Source organism: Clupea harengus, unplaced genomic scaffold (genome assembly GCF_900700415.2).
Source record: "Clupea harengus unplaced genomic scaffold, Ch_v2.0.2, whole genome shotgun sequence".
In the NCBI taxonomy this organism is placed as follows: domain Eukaryota; kingdom Metazoa; phylum Chordata; class Actinopteri; order Clupeiformes; family Clupeidae; genus Clupea; species Clupea harengus.
Window position 1 is genome coordinate 6,638 of NW_024880388.1, and position 18,353 is coordinate 24,990.

At 40.5% G+C, this 18,353-nt stretch overlaps 1 protein-coding gene across 1 annotated transcript; it reads right to left on the minus strand.

Moving 5' to 3' along the window:
* Positions 1-18,250, minus strand: LOC122132023 (protein NLRC3-like). Its single transcript, XM_042706771.1, has 7 exons — positions 18,097-18,250; positions 17,260-17,385; positions 15,307-15,432; positions 9,949-11,761; positions 9,720-9,726; positions 1,744-1,912; positions 1-178 (listed from the first exon to the last, which is right to left on the minus strand). The coding sequence occupies exons 1-7, from the start codon at positions 18,162-18,164 to the stop codon at positions 1-3; spliced, it is 2,487 nt and encodes an 828-aa protein (XP_042562705.1). The 5' UTR covers positions 18,165-18,250.
* Between the last annotated feature and the right edge of the window lie 103 nt (positions 18,251-18,353).

Genomic DNA, 18,353 nt, shown 5'->3' on the forward strand with positions numbered 1-18,353 from the left:
TCACAGACCCGTTGATAAGTCCTCCTCCTCCGTTGATGAGTCCTCCTCGTCCGTTGATTGGTCCTCCTCCTCCGTTGATGAGTCCTCCTCCGTTGATTGGTCCTCCTGCTCCGTTGATGAGTCCTCCTCCTCCGTTGATGTGTCCTCCTCGTCCGTTAATTGGTACTCGTAGTCCCACCTGCAGGATAGAGCAGAGACAATAGCCAATTAGTGTCCATGACGACAGTGACCCAGACTGCATGAGAGACAGGGCTGCTGTATTCTGACATCAGTAACAGCAGCCATGATAAACACATTCACACATTAGACACACTGCAGCAGAAACAGTAAGGGTGGAGCTAAAAAGGCCAAAACCACTGGTCCAATCAGAAGAGAGTGGCATCTGGCTCGACCAATAGAGATGGCTGCACATTGAGGGAAAAATAGGCATGAATAGAAAAAGAGGCGGGGGAAAGGAATGAGAGTGACAGAGAGAGATGTGGGCCAAAGGTCGAAGGTCACAAACAAACAAACATGATGAGTAAAAGATGACAAATAACCAAAGGATGAGATGAGATGTAAGACAGCCCTGAGCTGTAAGGTGTGAAGAATAAGATCCTTTGTGTCCGCCTATAGATACAAATTTAGTGTTTTTACACGTGAGCTTTCCAATGCTCTCACAATTAATATTTATGGCTATTCGACACACTTATCCAAAACCAGGCTAGTTCGGATCATCATGTCATTCTGTTCTTCTCCCTATAGAGTGTGTTTCAGCCCCAAATACAAAAAGGAGTCACAGTCACCTTAATTGTATCCTTTTCCTGAAATGGAAAAGCAGACAGTCTTACCCATTCACACCAGCCGTCCCGGTCGATTTTTCTTCAAGAGGTATCGGGTCTCGGCTTCTTGCGGATCACCTGTTTGAGTTTACGATGTGGATTCGTGGCTGGGATACTAAGGCAAGAAGGCCATGTTTTTCGGGGGTAGCTCAGTCCATAGGAAAGACGCAGACGCGGACTCTGGTATTTCTCTTGTATTTATTGTCAAAGCTCAAAAGACTCTAAGACTCGCGAACACAAACTGCATTCGCCTTTTAAATCCCTCTCACATGCATACACGTTCTAAACCACCTCCCTTTTTCATGACACTTCTTAGCAACATATGTTCATCTCTGACCCATGTGTCACCTCCTTGCAGGCCCAGAGGCCCCTTCCTGCCCCCTCCACCATTGCACAATGTACAACACAGTGAAGTTTGCAAACTCTCTCCAAGTACACATTGTTCTGCTTTACATTCTCGTTGGTTAAGCACATTTCATATTTCACGCATTTCTCAGCAAGCATATATGGATATAGGTTTGTGTAAGCATAACTCAAGCAATTTCCACACACAGTTATTTAGCATGTTTCACACCACATATTACGAGAGCACACAGTGGTTATATCATTGCAAGACATGACTCAAGCATCATTCAGAAAAGCACATATATTATATATGTTTATCAATCATTATTAATTGCATATGGGTTGGTATGGGATGCAGGTCCACTCTCATGAGCCATATTCATCAGGTGTAAGAAGGAAAAGAAAGAGGAAAGAACGAGGGAGAGTGAAGGATGAAAGACAGATGAGTTAAAAGCAGAGGACCACAGAGGAAACAGACAGAAGATAGAGAATCTGGAGAACAGAAAATAAAAGACAGGCATCCATGTTGGATCTCATGTTATAAAGACCTGAGTGAAATGGTTAGATTTTTACTCACTTTAGTTCCTCCAGTTTATTGTGGGGGTCCTTCACTAGAGCAGAGAGCTGCTCAACATCTGATGCACTCAGGTTATTATTATCCAGGTTCAGATGTGTGAGACTTGAGGAGTGTGAGGTCAGGGCAGAGGCCAGATAGGAACAGCTCTTCTCTGTCAGGTTACAGCCATACAGACTGAGAGAAACATCATGATACATCTAAATATTAATCATCAATCATCTATCCCCTCACACACACTCAGGGATACACACACACACACACACACACACACACAATGCCTAGATGCTCCTAGAGCTCTTTCTCATACAACAACCAAAGAAAAAAAACACCTCCATACATACAATTGATAAAACCAAAAATATATTTATATTATTAGTATTTTTCTCTCTCTCTCAAACACACATACAGTTCTGCGCACACGTGCACACACGCACACACACACAGATGTACAGTGCATACAGGTCTAATTACAACTGAAGCGCTGTGTCAACCACTAAATAAAGCACCAACAAACTGTAATGTTGCTCAAGTAGTTTAACTGTCTGCTCCTTCACTAGTAAAACACTGTGATGTAATTGTAGGATATATTTAAATCATTATGTTTCTCCCCGACTGCATTACTGTAACCTGACAGAGAAGAGCTGTTCCTACAATTACATCACAGTGTTTAATTTAAGTGTTTAACAAACTAGAATTCAGGGGAATTTGAGACAATACCTTTATATTTTTACTATTTCACTTACACACACAAATACTTCATGAAATGATGCTTACTTTAGTTCCTCCAGTTTGCAATTTTGATGAGAAAGAGCAGAACATAAACGTTTCACTCCTGAGTCTCCCAGCAGCTGATTGGCCCTCAGGTCCAGCTGTGTGAGACTTGAGGAGTGTGAGGTCAGGGCAGAGGCCAGATAGGAACAGCTCTTCTTTGTCAGGTTACATTCATCCAGCCTGGGAGAAACATCATGATACATCTGAATATTACTCATCAATCCTCTATCCCCCCACACACACTCAGGGATACACACACACACACACACACACACACACACACACACACACACACACACACACACAGATAAACAAACACACAGAAGGACATCAACACTCACTCACACACACACACACACACACACACACACACACACACACACGGATATATACAGCCTAGATCCTCCTGAAGCTCTATAACCATCAAAGGAAAACAACACCGACATACAAACAATTAATTAAACAAAAATATATGTATATTATTAGTATTTCACACACACACACACACACACACACACACACACACACACACACACACACACACGTAGAGTGCACATAGGCCTAGATACAAGAGAAGCTCTTTGTCATTCAACCACTAAATAAAGCACCAACATACTGTAATGTTACTCACGTAGTTTAACTGTCTGCTCCTTCAGTAGTTAAATGCTGTGATGTAATTGTAGGAACATATATATAATTATATGTATTTATATCGATATAGAAATATGTGTGTATATATATATATATATATATATATATATATACACACACACATATATATACAGTATATATATATATAGTTTATACTTTAACCTGACAGAGAAGAGCTGTTCCTACAATTACATCACAGTGTTTAACTAGTGAAGGAGCAGACAGTTAAATTACTTGAACAACATTACAGTATGTTGGTGCTTTATTTAGTGGTTGAATGACACAGAGCTTCAGTTGTATCTAGGCCTATATATGGATATAAATTCTATATCTAAATATCAATCACTAATCCTTATATATCTCACACACAGGTACACTCACACCGTCAGACCCTCACACACACACAGTGTGATGGCAGGAAAGAAGAGAAACATCATGATATATGTGAATAATAATCAATCAAACTACATGAAATGATGCTTACTGTAGTTCCTCCAGTTTGCAGTTTTGATGAGAAAGAGCAGAACATAGAAGTTCCACTCCTGAGTCTCCCAGCAGCCCATTGCCCCCCAGGTGCAGATGTGTGAGACTTGAGGAGTGTGAGGTCAGGGCAGAGGCCAGATAGGAACAGTGCTTCTCTGTCAGGTCACAATAATCCAGCCTGGGAGAAACATCATGATACATCTGAATATTACTCATCAATCCTCTATCCCCCACACACACTCAGGGATACACACACACACACACACGGACACAAACACACATACACAAACACACACACACACACGGACACAAACACACATACACAGACACACACTCACACACACTCAGGAATACGCACACACACACACACACACACACGGATATACACACACATTTGGACACCAACACGTCACCCCGCTACTCACACACATGCACACACTCAGGGATTCACACAAACACACACACACACGGATATATACACACACACACACACACACACACACACACACACACACAGGGACACTAACACTCACACAGTCTGCCCATTTACTAGTAAAGTCAGACAGAGCAGTGAGACAGTCCAGTAAGATGAAGCACATAGAGCAGTGTGACAGTCCAGTAAGAAGAAGCACATAGAGCAGTGAGACAGTCCAGTAAGATGAAGCACATAGAGCAGTGAGACAGTCCAGTAAGATGAAGCACATAGAGCAGTGACACAGTCCAGTCACCTGCATGACCTCTGAAGTAGAGACTGAGGTGTAGGGACTTGTTCACAAACACACACACATATACACACACACACACATACACACACACACACACACACACCAATATGGACTAAACCTACTCATATGGACGCAATATGGACTGTTCACATTCTCACACCATAATAACACACACACACACACACACACACACACACACACACACGGATATACACAGCCTAGCTGCTCCTGAAGCTCTGTCTCATATAACAACCAAAGAAAACAAAAAACACATACATACAATTGTTAAAACTTAAAATATAACCACCAAAGGAAAAAAAACAACAGCAAACATACAATGAATAAAACTAAAAATACCTTCATATTATTAATATTTCACTCACCCGCACACACACACATACTACATTAAATGATGCTTACTGTAGTTTCTCCAGTTTGCAGTTTTGATGACAAAGAGCAGAACATAAAAGTTTCACTCCTGAGTCTCCCAGCAGCTTAATGTTACCCAGGTCCAGCTGTGTGAGACTTGAGGAGTGTGAGGTCAGGGCCGAGGCCAGATAGGAACAGCTCTTCTCTGTCAGGTCACAGTCAAACAGCCTGGGAGACACATCATGATACATCTGAATATTAATCATCATTCCTCTATCCCCCCCACACACATAGGGATACAAACACACACACACACACAAACAGAGACACAAACATACACACACACACACACACACACACACACACGGACAGAAACACACACACACACAAGATGAAGCACATGGAGCAGTGAGACAGTCTAGTACAGGGGTTCTCAAACTTTTGCAAGCTGGGCCCCCCCAAAGCTGATTTGGGGTAGTTGGGGCCCCCCCATCCAACTGCCCCCACCCCCTGCCCCATGGGCCCGCGGCCCTCCGCCACCGCCCTCAACTACACCACCATATATATATAGATGGATAGATAGATAGATAGCATTTTGTTATTGATAGGCCTGACATGTCAAGATTAGGCTATTGTTAGGCCCATACAGACAATTATTATAACTATTTATTATTATTATTATTATTATTGTTATTATCAGTAATAGTAGGCCTATTAGTAGGCTATTCATTATTATCACCATCATTTTGTTATTATTATTATAATTAATGATTATCGACCAATTATTATTATTGTATTATTATTATTATTATCATAATAATAATAAGTGTTATTATTGCTATCATTAGGATACTGTTATTATTATGGGCCTCTTGTGATCTTTACAAAACAAATCCTACAGGTCTGTCAATGTGAGACATGAGCCTGCTTTGCCCTGCAAAGGTGCTCAAATCTTGGGGCAATGTTTGACAAACATCCTCAGGTCATCCTCGATCTGTGCGCGGTTGCGGTATTTAGTTTGGAGTCTTGAAAAGCCTGCCTCGCACAAATATGTCGACGCGGAAAAAGCATTTTTAAGGCTATGTCGCAAATCTGATCATTGCTACCCAGAATGACGAAAGAGGGGAGATGCTTAAGTCTACTGTCACTCTTCAGCTGCTATTTCATGTCTATTGACAGCTCGTCTGCTGAGCAGATAAATGGATCCCGAACTCAGGCGAATTAACGGTAGTCCTCTTTGAAATAGGACCCAAACTGATTTCTGATATTCGGCGTGATACAGTGTCATTTGACATAGGTATTGCACTGAGTTTAGCTCCAATCATTATTCTACACGTCTTGCGCGGCCGGCAAAATCTGCAATTGTATGGGGTTTGCCAAGCTTAGCAATTCTATGAGCAACTAGCCTACATAAGATGCCTCCAGACACTGCTTGGAAATGGTGGTTCGTTGTTGCTGGAGGCCATCACGTTTATGTTTAAAGAAGTCCACAGGATTCTCTTTCTGACTTTTACGAATCAGAAACTTGTACAGTGTGTGTGAAGTTAATAAAGCTCTAATTTCAACGTCGTGTTCTTGTGTGTGGTTGTGAACGACTTGCACACGAATAATGGATAAGGCTGTGCTAGGCAATGATTCCCAACAAAACGAACTGTACACAATATAGACAGGGACAGCACAACATAGTATTCAAGTGCTGGTGTTTTATTTGTTGCAACACGGTGGATGATAAAAAAAATGTAAAGGTAGGTGTTAAGGAGAAAAGGGCTAGCTGCAGTTGGAAGAAGGTAGCTAGCTAGGCTAGCTCTCGGGACTACGAGCTTTTTTAAAAGACTGGAGCAAATTACTCCTTAGAATAGGCTACGAATAGACCTACTGCAAGTGCAGTAAGGTATTACTAAGGAAAGAGTGAGTCTTTAAAAAGACTGTTTATAAAGCAATGAATATCTGAATGATGGAGGAAACAAGATAAATTGAACAAACTCAGCAGAGTGTAGTCTCAGGGTGAGCGCTTACCATGCCTGCGGTTTTTTTTATACTCGGAAGCTAAGGTGCAACTCGCGTTCAAATGATAAGACTCCGTTTTGATTGGTGGATCAGGAGCGAAACAGTATTTGATTTGATTGTGTCAGTCCAGCCCCTTGCATTTCGCCACTGAGGGAGCTTTCACTAACCAGTGACAGGTCGTTTTATTTTTTCTCCGTCTGTGACATCGCGCCCCCCCTGGAGAGTGTTCGCGCCCCCCCAGGGGGGCGCGCCCCCCACTTTGAGAACCACTGGTCTAGTAGATACGTTCACCTGATCAGCTTGAAAATCAATACAGTATAGATTTCAGCAGGAACATCTGCTGTCTCACCTGCATGACCTCTGAAGTAAAGACTGAGGTGTAGGGAATGGTTCAGACACACACATATACACACACACACACCAATATGGACTAAACCTACTCATATGGGCACAATATGGACTGTTCACATTCACACACCATAACAAACACACACACACACACACACACACACACACACGCACACACACACACCAATATGGACTAAACCTACTCATATGGGCACAATATGGAGTGTTCACATTCACACACCATAACACACACACACACACACACACACACACACACACACACACACACACACACACACATAGTGTAAGGTCAGGGCAGAGGAACAGCTCTCCTCTGTCAGCTTACAGACATTCAGCTTGAGACAAACATCATTTTACACCTGAATATTAATCACCAATCCTCTACTCTCAGACACAAACACACACATAGAGGCCAAGTAGGAACAGCTCTTCTCTGTCGGGGTACATTCATTCAGCCTGGGAGAAACATCATGATACACCTGAACAACAGACGGGTCCAGTGTCCTACAGGGTTCAGGGTTTCAGGGGTTAAGGCTGCGATGTGCTTCTAAGACTGCATTACTGCGTGGCCACGCAGTTGCTCCGACGCAGCCGTGAACCTTTTACAGTTCTACGACGGTTGGTGGGTGTTGCAAAGCATTTCACCGCCAGAACAGTAGGAGGCGCAACGTTTTCTTTTCGAAGACCAAGCAGGTCTCAAAAAGAGGACGTCTGGTCACCCTAACATAGAAAACACCAAACAACTCAGGTGTAATATACTGTTTAGTGTTTGACCTTCAATCCATATTAGACTGATGTTGGTATAAACTGCAGTAGGGCTGAACGATTAATTGCATTTGCGATTTAATCGCGATATGATAGAACGCGATTTTCTAACCGCAACGTTCGCGATTAAAAACGTGGTCTAAAAAAAAAAAGATGGTAAATTTTGCACACAGTGTTTAAAAAGTGTGTTTATTCTTACAATGACTTTGTGTAAATTACTTAAATGCACAAATCCACTGATTTGTTGTTCTTGATTCTGTAATGAGCAGTTAAATAAAAATGTAAAATAATATTTTACAATAAATGTATCTAATATTGTGTTGGCATGGACGGATTAAGAAACCACGGGCCTGGACATGTTAAAGAAAATAGAGACTTGTCATTGGCGAACAAGATACATATTACTAGGGCTGAACGATTTGGGAAAATAATCTAATTGCGATTTTTTACCAAAATATTGCGATTGCGATTTAATATGCGATTTTTTTTTTTATCCTCTTTTTTTTCCAACAAAACGTAATGAATGATTTAAATATGACCAACACAATATTAGATACATTTAGTGTAAAATATTCTTTCCCACATTTTACATTTTTATTTAACTGCTCATTACAGAAACAAGAAAAACAAATCGGTGGCTTTGCCACTGTGCATTTAAGTCATTTAAAAAAAGTCATTTTAAGTATAAACACTAGGCATGCACTTTTTAAACACTGTGTGCAAAATGTACCATCTTAATAAAAAAAAAATATTTTTATATATATATATATATATATATATATATATTTTTTTTAGACCACGTTTTTTAAATCGCGAACGTTGCGGTTAGAAAATCGCGTTCTATCATATCGCGATTAAATCGCAAATGCAATTAATCGTTCAGCCCTACATATTACCTAGCAATACTCATTGCATATCTGTATATGACAAAAATAACAAATGAAATAAGAAATTATTCATTTAATTGAATAGTCAAACTTTTTAGTTTCTATAGTGTATGTACGATAAGCATAAAATTGTGTTATAGATTGCTACTGACGATTTCCCCCTAAAAATTATGAAAACCATGACAGAGACAGGTTTGCCATTTTGAGGGAATATATATCATAAGGGATCTTTCACAGTCCTAAATAAAATCATCCTTGATCACTGTCGCATTAAATTTGCGAAACTTTGATATCCATATATTCGGAAAAATTTAGAAAGCAGGGTCTGCTATGCCTACGAACCTTCCAAGCTGGCTGCATTACGCCCCTGGCGCACATGCACATTTTCTAACACAGCACAGGTACACTCAATTAAAGCCATTAGCAAATGAACAAAATACTAATTTTTCAACCACAAATAAGAGATACATAACAGCGACTTCACGCAAAGGCTCTGGCTTAGGGGCCCCCTGAGCTCATCGTTCGTTAATCCATCCATGTGTGTTGGTCATATTTAAACCATTCATTACGATTTGTTTGGAATTTTTTTTTTGATAAAATACAAAAAATCGCATATTAAATTGCAATCGCAATATTGGGGGGAAAAAATCGCAAATAGATTATTATCCCAAATCGTTCAGCCCTAAACTGCAGTCAGGAGTGTTTACTCTACTCTCAGTTTAGGAGAAATGTTCTCTTATCAGGGCAGTTCATTTACCAGGAACAAAGTAAACTATTTGATGACGTGCTGTCTACTGACAACCAGGGAACTCCATCTAACTTTCTCTCTCTCACTCACACACACATAAGTACACACACACACACTCATACACACACACACTCATACACACACACACGCACTCTCACACAGTGTGTTACCGAGCTGATGTGGATGTTGTGACCACTGGCACCAGCTTCTTACACACACACAACATAGATTCAATTCATATTATACTGTTGGTAGGGAGACTGATCAGCTCTACTCAGGTGAGTAGAAATTTAGTTCATAGACGTAGTTAATTTACCATATTGATGATGTGCCGTCTACTGAAAAACTTGCTGAGAAATCTCTTACACACACATGCCCCACCAAACACCCCCCCCCCCCCACACACACACACACAGTGTTTTACTCACACAGCTGATGTGGAAGATGTGACAACTGGCACCAACTTCTGCAGAACTTCATCGGGACTGAGGAGTTCAGTCAGATCTTCCTCTGGTGTCTTTATGTACTTCTGCAGGTCAAACTCATCCAGCTGCTCTTCTGAAATCTTAAACTCAAATCTCCTAGTCTCCCACTTTCCTGGTAAGAGCATGTCCACATACAGAGTTCCTGAGCTCCTGTCAATGTCCTCCACTACAGCATGGTGATTCAGCTCATTCAGACAGTAGAACAGGTTGATCTTTCTGTCTGACGTATTCTGATCCCTGATCTTCTGTTTAACATACTGGACTGTTTGCTCTGAGCTCTGTGACTGTCTTCTTGTCTGTGGCAGTAGGTGTCTTAAGAGATTCTGATTGGACTCCAGCGAGAGGCCCAGAAGGAAGCGGAGGAAAAGGTCCAGGTGTCCATTCTTACTCTGTAAGGCCAGATCCACTGCAGTCTTGTGTAGGTCATGAGGTGATGCAGCTCTGAACAGTGCAGAGAGCTGAGAGGTTTGCTGTTGGTCAGGCATGTTTCTCTCTCTGTTGCTGAAGCACAGGAACGCATATACAGCTGCAAGAAACTCCTGAATGCTCAGATGCACAAAGCTGAACACCTTCCCCTGGTACAGCCCAGACTCCTCTCTGAAGATCTGAGTACACACTCCTGAGTACACTGATGCTTCTGTGACATCAATGCCACACTCTCTCACGTCTTCCTCATAGAAGATCAGATTGCCCTTCTCTAGCTGTTGGAAAGACAGTTTCCCCAGTTTGAAAATCATCTCTTCGTCTGTGTCTTTTCTGGCTGTGTACTTTTCATTTTTTATGGTTGTCTGAATGATCAGGAAGTGTGTGTACATTTGAGTCAAAGTCCTTGGCATTTCTACTTTCTCTGATTCATCTGATGTTCTCTCCACAACAGTGGCGGTAATCCAGGAGAAGACTGGAATGTGACACATGATGTAGAGGCTCCTGGATGACTGCAGGTGTGTGATGGTTCTGCTGGCCAGGTTCTCATCACTGATTTTCTTCCTGAAGTACTCCTCTTTCTGTGGGTCGCTGAATCCCCTTATTTCTGTCACCTGGTCCACACACGTGGGTGGAATCTGATTTGCTGCTGCTGGTCGGGTGGTGATCCAGAGGAGAGCAGAGGGAAGCAGATTCCCCTTGATGAGGTTTGTCAGCAGCACGTCCACTGAGGCTGGCTCTGTCACATCACAACACCTCGGGTTGGAGTCGAAATCTAGAGGAAGTCGACACTCATCCAGACCATCAAAGATGAACATGACTTGTTGCGTTGAACTGGTGAACATTGCTTGATTTCCTATTTCTGGGGAGAAGTGCTTAATGAAATCCACCAGACTGAGTTTTTGCTCCTTCATCAGGTTCAGCTCTCGGAAAGGAAGAGGATATATGAAGTGAACATCCTGATTGGCTTTTCCTTCAGCCCAGTCAAGAATGAACTTCTGCACAGAGACTGTTTTTCCAATGCCAGCCACTCCCTTTGTCAGCACTGTTCTGATGTGTTTGTGTTGTCCAGATAAAGGTGTAAAGATGTCATTGCAGTTGATTGGTCTGCCTCGTGCTGCTTCTCTCCAGGATGCTCTCTCTATCTGTCTGACCTCATGTTCATCATTGACCTCTCCTCTTCCCCCCTTTGTGATGTAGAGCTCTGTGTAGATCTTACTGAGGTGTGTGGGGTTTCCCTGGTTTGTGATTCCCTCAGTCAGACACTGAAACTTCTTCTGAAGATGGGATTTGTGGATCTGCTGCATTTCGACATGTACCGGACCAGGTTGGTCTCTGTGTATGAAAACAAGAACAAATATTAAATAACTTACTATAATGTCAGTTTGCACAGCACTATCAGTCAAGCAGAAATATAGTCTATATAACTGTCACTCTGTCTGAAGAGTTTCCCCCTAATGTAGTCTATATAACTGCCACTCTGTCTGAAGAGTTTCCCCCTAATGTAGTTTATATAACTGCCACTCTGTCTGAAGAGTGTTATATAAACTACCCTCAGCACTGCGTCCCCCTAATGCTCTTCTCTCAGGTGATTGCTGATTAATTGACTTGCTTCATATTTCCTCTGCAGTCGTTCTCTCTCACTCTCACTACATTTCACCTGCTGACACAGGAGGGCTGCTGGATTTGTGCTTGTCGCTCCAGATTATTATTATGTCACTTTAATTACTTGTTTTTCCTCTGCACAGAAACATGCACAACTCAGGATGTTGGTGTTTTCCAATTTATGTGCAAATGTATACGATTGTAACATATTCATGTTTGGTCTTAAATTGATCCCTCTGATGTGATCAGTATTCTGATCATGGTTTCATTCTGAAGTACCTGCCATCGCTGTGTAATTAGACTAGTCCCACTGTAACCTCTGCCTGGGCATTAGGGGGGGGGGGGGCATTGGCTGGTGGCAAATGTATAGTCTAGGTCTTCAGGTAAAAGACTATAGAGCTTTAGAGTGTTTGGGCTCTCTTCCGTCGACTTCTCATCCTCCTCTCTCATCTTTGAGTGTGTTTATTATATTCATATACTGATCATTAATAAGTGATCATCACGAGCCATTCATATAACTCTTCATCTGCCGTGCCATGACCTCTAACAATTGGCTCAGACATTGCTTGGTAAAACTGTAGATCATTTAATAATGTATAAACCTTCCAGCCTGGTGTTTTCCGTCGTTGGAAACATTTGGTACACTTTTATCCTTCATTTGTTCTTCAAATGACTGTATGGATGATTGTATTTCCTGTGGAAAGTCCTTATTACTACTCACCTCTGACCAGCAGGAACACCTCCTTCTGCTAAGTGAAGTGGAAGTTCCATGGACTGGTCACTCTTCATGGACACACAGCTTGGTACAGGAGAGTGTGATCTCTTTGATCTCTTCTGCAGTATGAGGCTGTATTTTACACACACACACACACACACACACACACACACACACACACACACACACACACACACACACACACACACACACACACACACACACACACACACACACACACACACAAAAAAAAACACACACACAGAGAGAGAGAGAGAGAGAGAGAGAGAGAGAGAGAGAGAGAAACACACACACACACACACAAAGTTATCAGCAGTATATGTAAAACAAAAAATATCACTACACTCAAAATTACCCAAATCCTATTTTTGTCTACAAATACTTTGCCATGACATGTCATCCAATTTCAAGGAATCTTATTGGTTTAAAAAAAATTCAAGGGAAAAAATCTATTAGATTTGAAATATGTCAAATGTCACTCTGAATATCTTTTTTTAACTCTATTAATTGACTAATTAAGCCATTTTGATTTTTAACAGCAAAGTCAGAGATGGCAAATCAGCCTCTAGTCTGTCTCATACTGCCACCTTCTGACAATATGGTGGTACTGCAGTGATCCCTACTACATTTTTAAAAACCTACAAAATATACTGAAATGGTTTTCAAGATTGTGAAAGAAATATGCTATATAATTATTATCATGATATGTGTTGTAGTTTGATATTAGTTTGTTAGATTAATCTCAGAGGTTCCTTTGTTCTGTGAGAGGAATTCTATCTGTGAGAACTCAGAGATGTTAAACTCAGACCTGTCATTTGATGTTTAGGGTAGGACTGAATTAGGAGACCATGTGTTTATGTGAACTCATTTTGAATGTTGTGTTAAAGTCTGGGTTTTGGGGGTCTTAGGTAAACATTCTTATCTCTGGGAACCAAGGACGAGATGGTACGATCATGGGAGTGTCCTGTCTGTGTTCTGTGATATTTTCTTTCCATAAAGGGTTAGACATTTTACCAGAGAAATCAGTGTATGTGGGAACAGCGGTCTGCAACCACTGCACTCCTCTTGTAGGAGTGTATGTTGAAGAGCGGGCTGAAACCATGCACTCCTCTTTGCCAGAGTAAAAGTTTGTTATTTATTATATCCTTGGGTGTGTGTCTTAATTCTGAGGTTTAATACAGTCCTGGTAAAGGGTGAAAAAATTCCCTGACAAAGATCAGTGCTAGGATTTCACCCTTAGGGGGAGTTAGCTGCTTGAGAAAGTGTGAAGATTAACATTGTCAGTTAATACATTATCTCTGTCTCCTTTACAGGTCATACACTTTGTATACATACAGTATAATGTTTACTTTTCAGGACTGAAGCTCAAATAAAAATATCTTGAACTGCCCGTCTCAAATATATACCTAGCATAAAAGACAAGTCAAACACCTTTGGTTAGGGTTGGGTACCGAGAACCGGTACCAATATGGAACCGGTTCCAATACAACAGGTACCTACCCGGACCGAAATGCAACGCAGATTTCGGTGCTTCATTTCAGTGCCTGAGCCAATTGAAAATGGTCGCTAGGCAGATTCTGTGGGGCACATGTAAAACTGCCCCAGCTCCCAATGTAAACTTTGTCCTGTGTCGCTCACGCTTATTGGTGTTTTCATAGCAACAGTCTTATGACAGTGAAGAGCATGCAGCATTTCACAGAGCAAGCACAAACAGAACTAGCCATCAACCTTTTAACAGAGAAAATACCGAAAGGTAAACGGTCAAAAGTATGGCTGTATTTCGCACAAAAAGATTCAAACATCGCGACGTGCAGCAAATGCAACAAAATAATTGCGTGAAAAGAGGGGAGAGAAGGCAAGAGTCAACGGCAGATCAGTAACCGAAGACTGAAAAATATACGGAGATGACAGCTAAACTACCAACGGTAGTCTCTTAAAGGGGCAGTACACATTTTCTCGTATTCAGTGTGTTCAAGTAACAAGATTAACTATAAACAAGATAGAAAAGATAGGTATAAACAAATCATAAAATGGTGAAATTTCATGAAATAAATGCAAACAAAATAATACATTTTTGACTCCAAAGGCAAATATGCTCATATTTTTGCAAAAGAAGTTTGAAGCTGTTTTTTGTATTTATTTATATTTATTTAAGTATACTATAAACTGTTGTTTACAGTTAATATAATGTTCATAGTTTGAAGTTAAAAAGTTTGAAGCTGTAGTTGGAAGCCAAGTGTTTTGTATGTATTTATATTCATAATATACTTTAAACAGTTAATATATTGTTCAATTGGCAATAAAAAAAGCCTTTTTTTAATGTCGTCAATCGTTGCTTTGTGCTTTAAAAAAAAAAAGTATCGGTTCAGGCACCGTTTAGGCACCGGTATCGTTTTAAAAGTATCGGTTTAGCACCAGTATGGGAAAAAACCCAAACGATACCCATCCCCACCTTTGGTCCACTTTTATACTTCAGGTGTACTTCAAATGACTGTATGGATGATTGTATTTCCTGTGGAAAGTCCTCATTACTACTCACCTCTGACCAGCAGGAACACCTCCTTCTGCAAAATGAAGTGGAAGTTCCATGGACTGGTCACTCTTCATGGACACACAGCTCGGTACGGGAGAGTGTGATCTCTTTGATCTCTTCTGCTGGATGAGGCTGTATTTTACACACACACACACACACACACACACACACACACACACACACACACACACACACACACACACACACACACACAAAAAACACACACACAGAGAGAGAGAGAGAGAGAGAGAGAGAAACACACACACACACACAAAGTTATCAGCAGTATATGTAAAACAAAAAATATCACTACACTCAAAATTACCCAAATCCTATTTTTGTCTACAAATACTTTGCCATGACATGTCATCCAATTTCAAGGAATCTTATTGGTTTAAAAAAAATTCAAGGGAAAAAATCTATTAGATTTAAAATATGTCAAATGTCACTCTGAAGATCTTTCTTTAACTCTATTAATTGACTAATTAAGCCATTTTGATTTTTAACAGCAAAGTCAGAGATGGCAAATCAGCCTCTAGTCTGTCTCATACTGCCACCTTCTGACAATATGGTGGTACTGCAGTGATCCCTACTACATTTTTAAAAACCTACAAAATATACTGAAATGGTTTTCAAGATCAGTGCTAGGATTTCACCCTTAGTTAGCTGCTTGAGAAAGTGTGAAGATTAACATTGTCAGTTAATGCATTATCTCTGTCTCCTTTACAGGTCATACACTTTGTATACATACAGTATAATGTTTACTTTTCAGGACTGAAGCTCAAATAAAAAATATCTTGAACTGCCCGTCTCAAATATATACCTAGCATAAAAGACAAGTCAAACACCTTTGGTTAGGGTTGGGGTACCGAGAACCGGTACCAATATGGAACCGATTCCAATACAACCGGTACCTACCCGGACCGAAATGCAACGCAGATTTCGGTGCTTCATTTCAGTGCCTGAGCCAATTGAACAGGGTCGCTAGGCAGATTCTGTGGGGCACATGTAAAACTGCTCCAGCTCCCAATGTAAACTTTGTCCTGTGTCGCTCACGCTCATTGGTGTTTTCATAGCAACAGTCTTATGACAGTGAAGAGCAGGCAGCATTTCACAGAGCAAGCACAAACAGAACTAGCCATCAACCTTTTAACAGAGAAAATACCGAAAGGTAAACGGTCAAACGTGTGGCTGTATTTCGCACAAAATGATTCAAACATCGCGACGTGCAGCAAATGCAACAAAATAATTGCGTGAAAAGAGGGGAGAAAAGGCAAGAGTCAACGGCAGATCAGTAACCGAAGACTGAAAAATATACGGAGATGACAGCTAAACTACCAACGGTAGTCTCTTAAAGGGGCAGTACACATTTTCTCGTATTCAGTGTGTTCAAGTAACAAGATTAACTATAAACAAGATAGAAAAGATAGGTATAAACAAATCATAAAATGGTGAAATTTCATGAAATAAGTGCAAACAAAATAATACATTTTTGACTCCAAAGGCAAATATGCTCATATTTTTGCAAAAGAAGTTTGAAGCTGTTTTTTGTATTTATTTATATGTATTTAAGTATACTATAAACTGTTGTTTACAGTTAATATAATGTTCATAGTTTGAAGTTAAAAAGTTTGAAGCTGTAGTTGGAAGCCAAGTGTTTTGTATGTATTTATATTCATAATATACTTTAAACAGTTAATATATTGTTCAATTGGCAATAAAAAAAGCCTTTTTTTAATGTCGTCAATCGTCGCTTTGTGCTTTAAAAAAAAAAAAAGTATCGGTTCAGGCACCGTTTAGGCACCGGTATCGTTTTAAAAGTATCGGTTTAGCACCAGTATGGGAAAAAACCCAAACGATACCCATCCCCACCTTTGGTCCACTTTTATACTTCAGGTGTACTTCAAATGACTGTATGGATGATTGTATTTCCTGTGGAAAGTCCTCATTACTACTCACCTCTGACCAGCAGGAACACCTCCTTCTGCAAAATGAAGTGGAAGTTCCATGGACTGGTCACTCTTCATGGACACACAGCTCGGTACGGGAGAGTGTGATCTCTTTGATCTCTTCTGCTGGATGAGGCTGTATTTTATACACACACAAACACACACACACACACACACACAGTTATCAGCAGTATATGTAAAACTAAAAATATCACTACACTCAAAATTACCCAAATCCTATTTTTGTCTACAAATACCTTGGACATCACATGTCATCCAATTTCAAGGAATCTTATTGGTTTGAAAAGAATTCAAGGGAAAAAAATCTATTAGATTTAAAATATGTCCAACGTCACTCTGAAGATCTTTGTTTAACTCTATTAATTGACTAATTAAGCCATTTTGATTTTTAACAGCAAAGTCAGAGATGGCGAATCAGCCTGTAGTCTGTCTCATACTGCCACCTTCTGACAATATGGTGGTACTGCAGTGATCCCTACTACATTTTTTAAAACCTACAAAATATACTGAAATGGTTTTCAAGATCAGTGCTAGGATTTCACCCTTAGGGGGAGTTAGCTGCTTGAGAAAGTGTGAAGATTAACATTGTCAATTGATACATTATCTCTGTCTCCTTTACAGGTCATACACTTTGTATACATACAGTATAATGTTTACTTTTCAGGACTGAAGCCCAAATAAAAATATCTTGAACTGCCCGTCTCAAATATATACCTAGCATAAAAGACAAGTCAAACTCTTTTGGTCCACTTTTATACTTCAGGTGTACTTCAAATGACTGTATGGATGATTGTATTTCCTGTGGAAAGTCCTCATTACTACTCACCTCTGACCAGCAGGAACACCTCCTTCTGCAAAGTGAAGTGGAAGTTCCATGGACTGGTCACTCTTCATGGACACACAGCTCGGTACGGGAGAGTGTGATCTCTTTGATCTCTTCTGCTGGATGAGGCTGTATTTTACACACACACACACACACACACACACACAAAAAAAAACACACACACAGAGAGAGAGAGAGAGAGAGAGAGAGAAACACACACACACACACAAAGTTATCAGCAGTGTATGTAAAACAAAAAT

Bases quoted from the DNA above. Each gene is read 5' to 3' on its own strand.
- LOC122132023 (XM_042706771.1), bottom strand. From the start codon at position 18,164: ATGAAGAGTGACCAGTCCATGGAACTTCCACTTCACTTTGCAGAAGGA. The intron at 15,433-17,259 runs GTGAGTAGTAAT...TGTAAAATACAG, and splicing joins GGTGTTCCTGCTGGTCAGAG to CCTCATCCAGCAGAAGAGAT. The intron at 179-1,743 runs GTGAGTAAAAAT...TCTATCCTGCAG, and splicing joins AATAAACTGGAGGAACTAAA to GTGGGACTACGAGTACCAAT.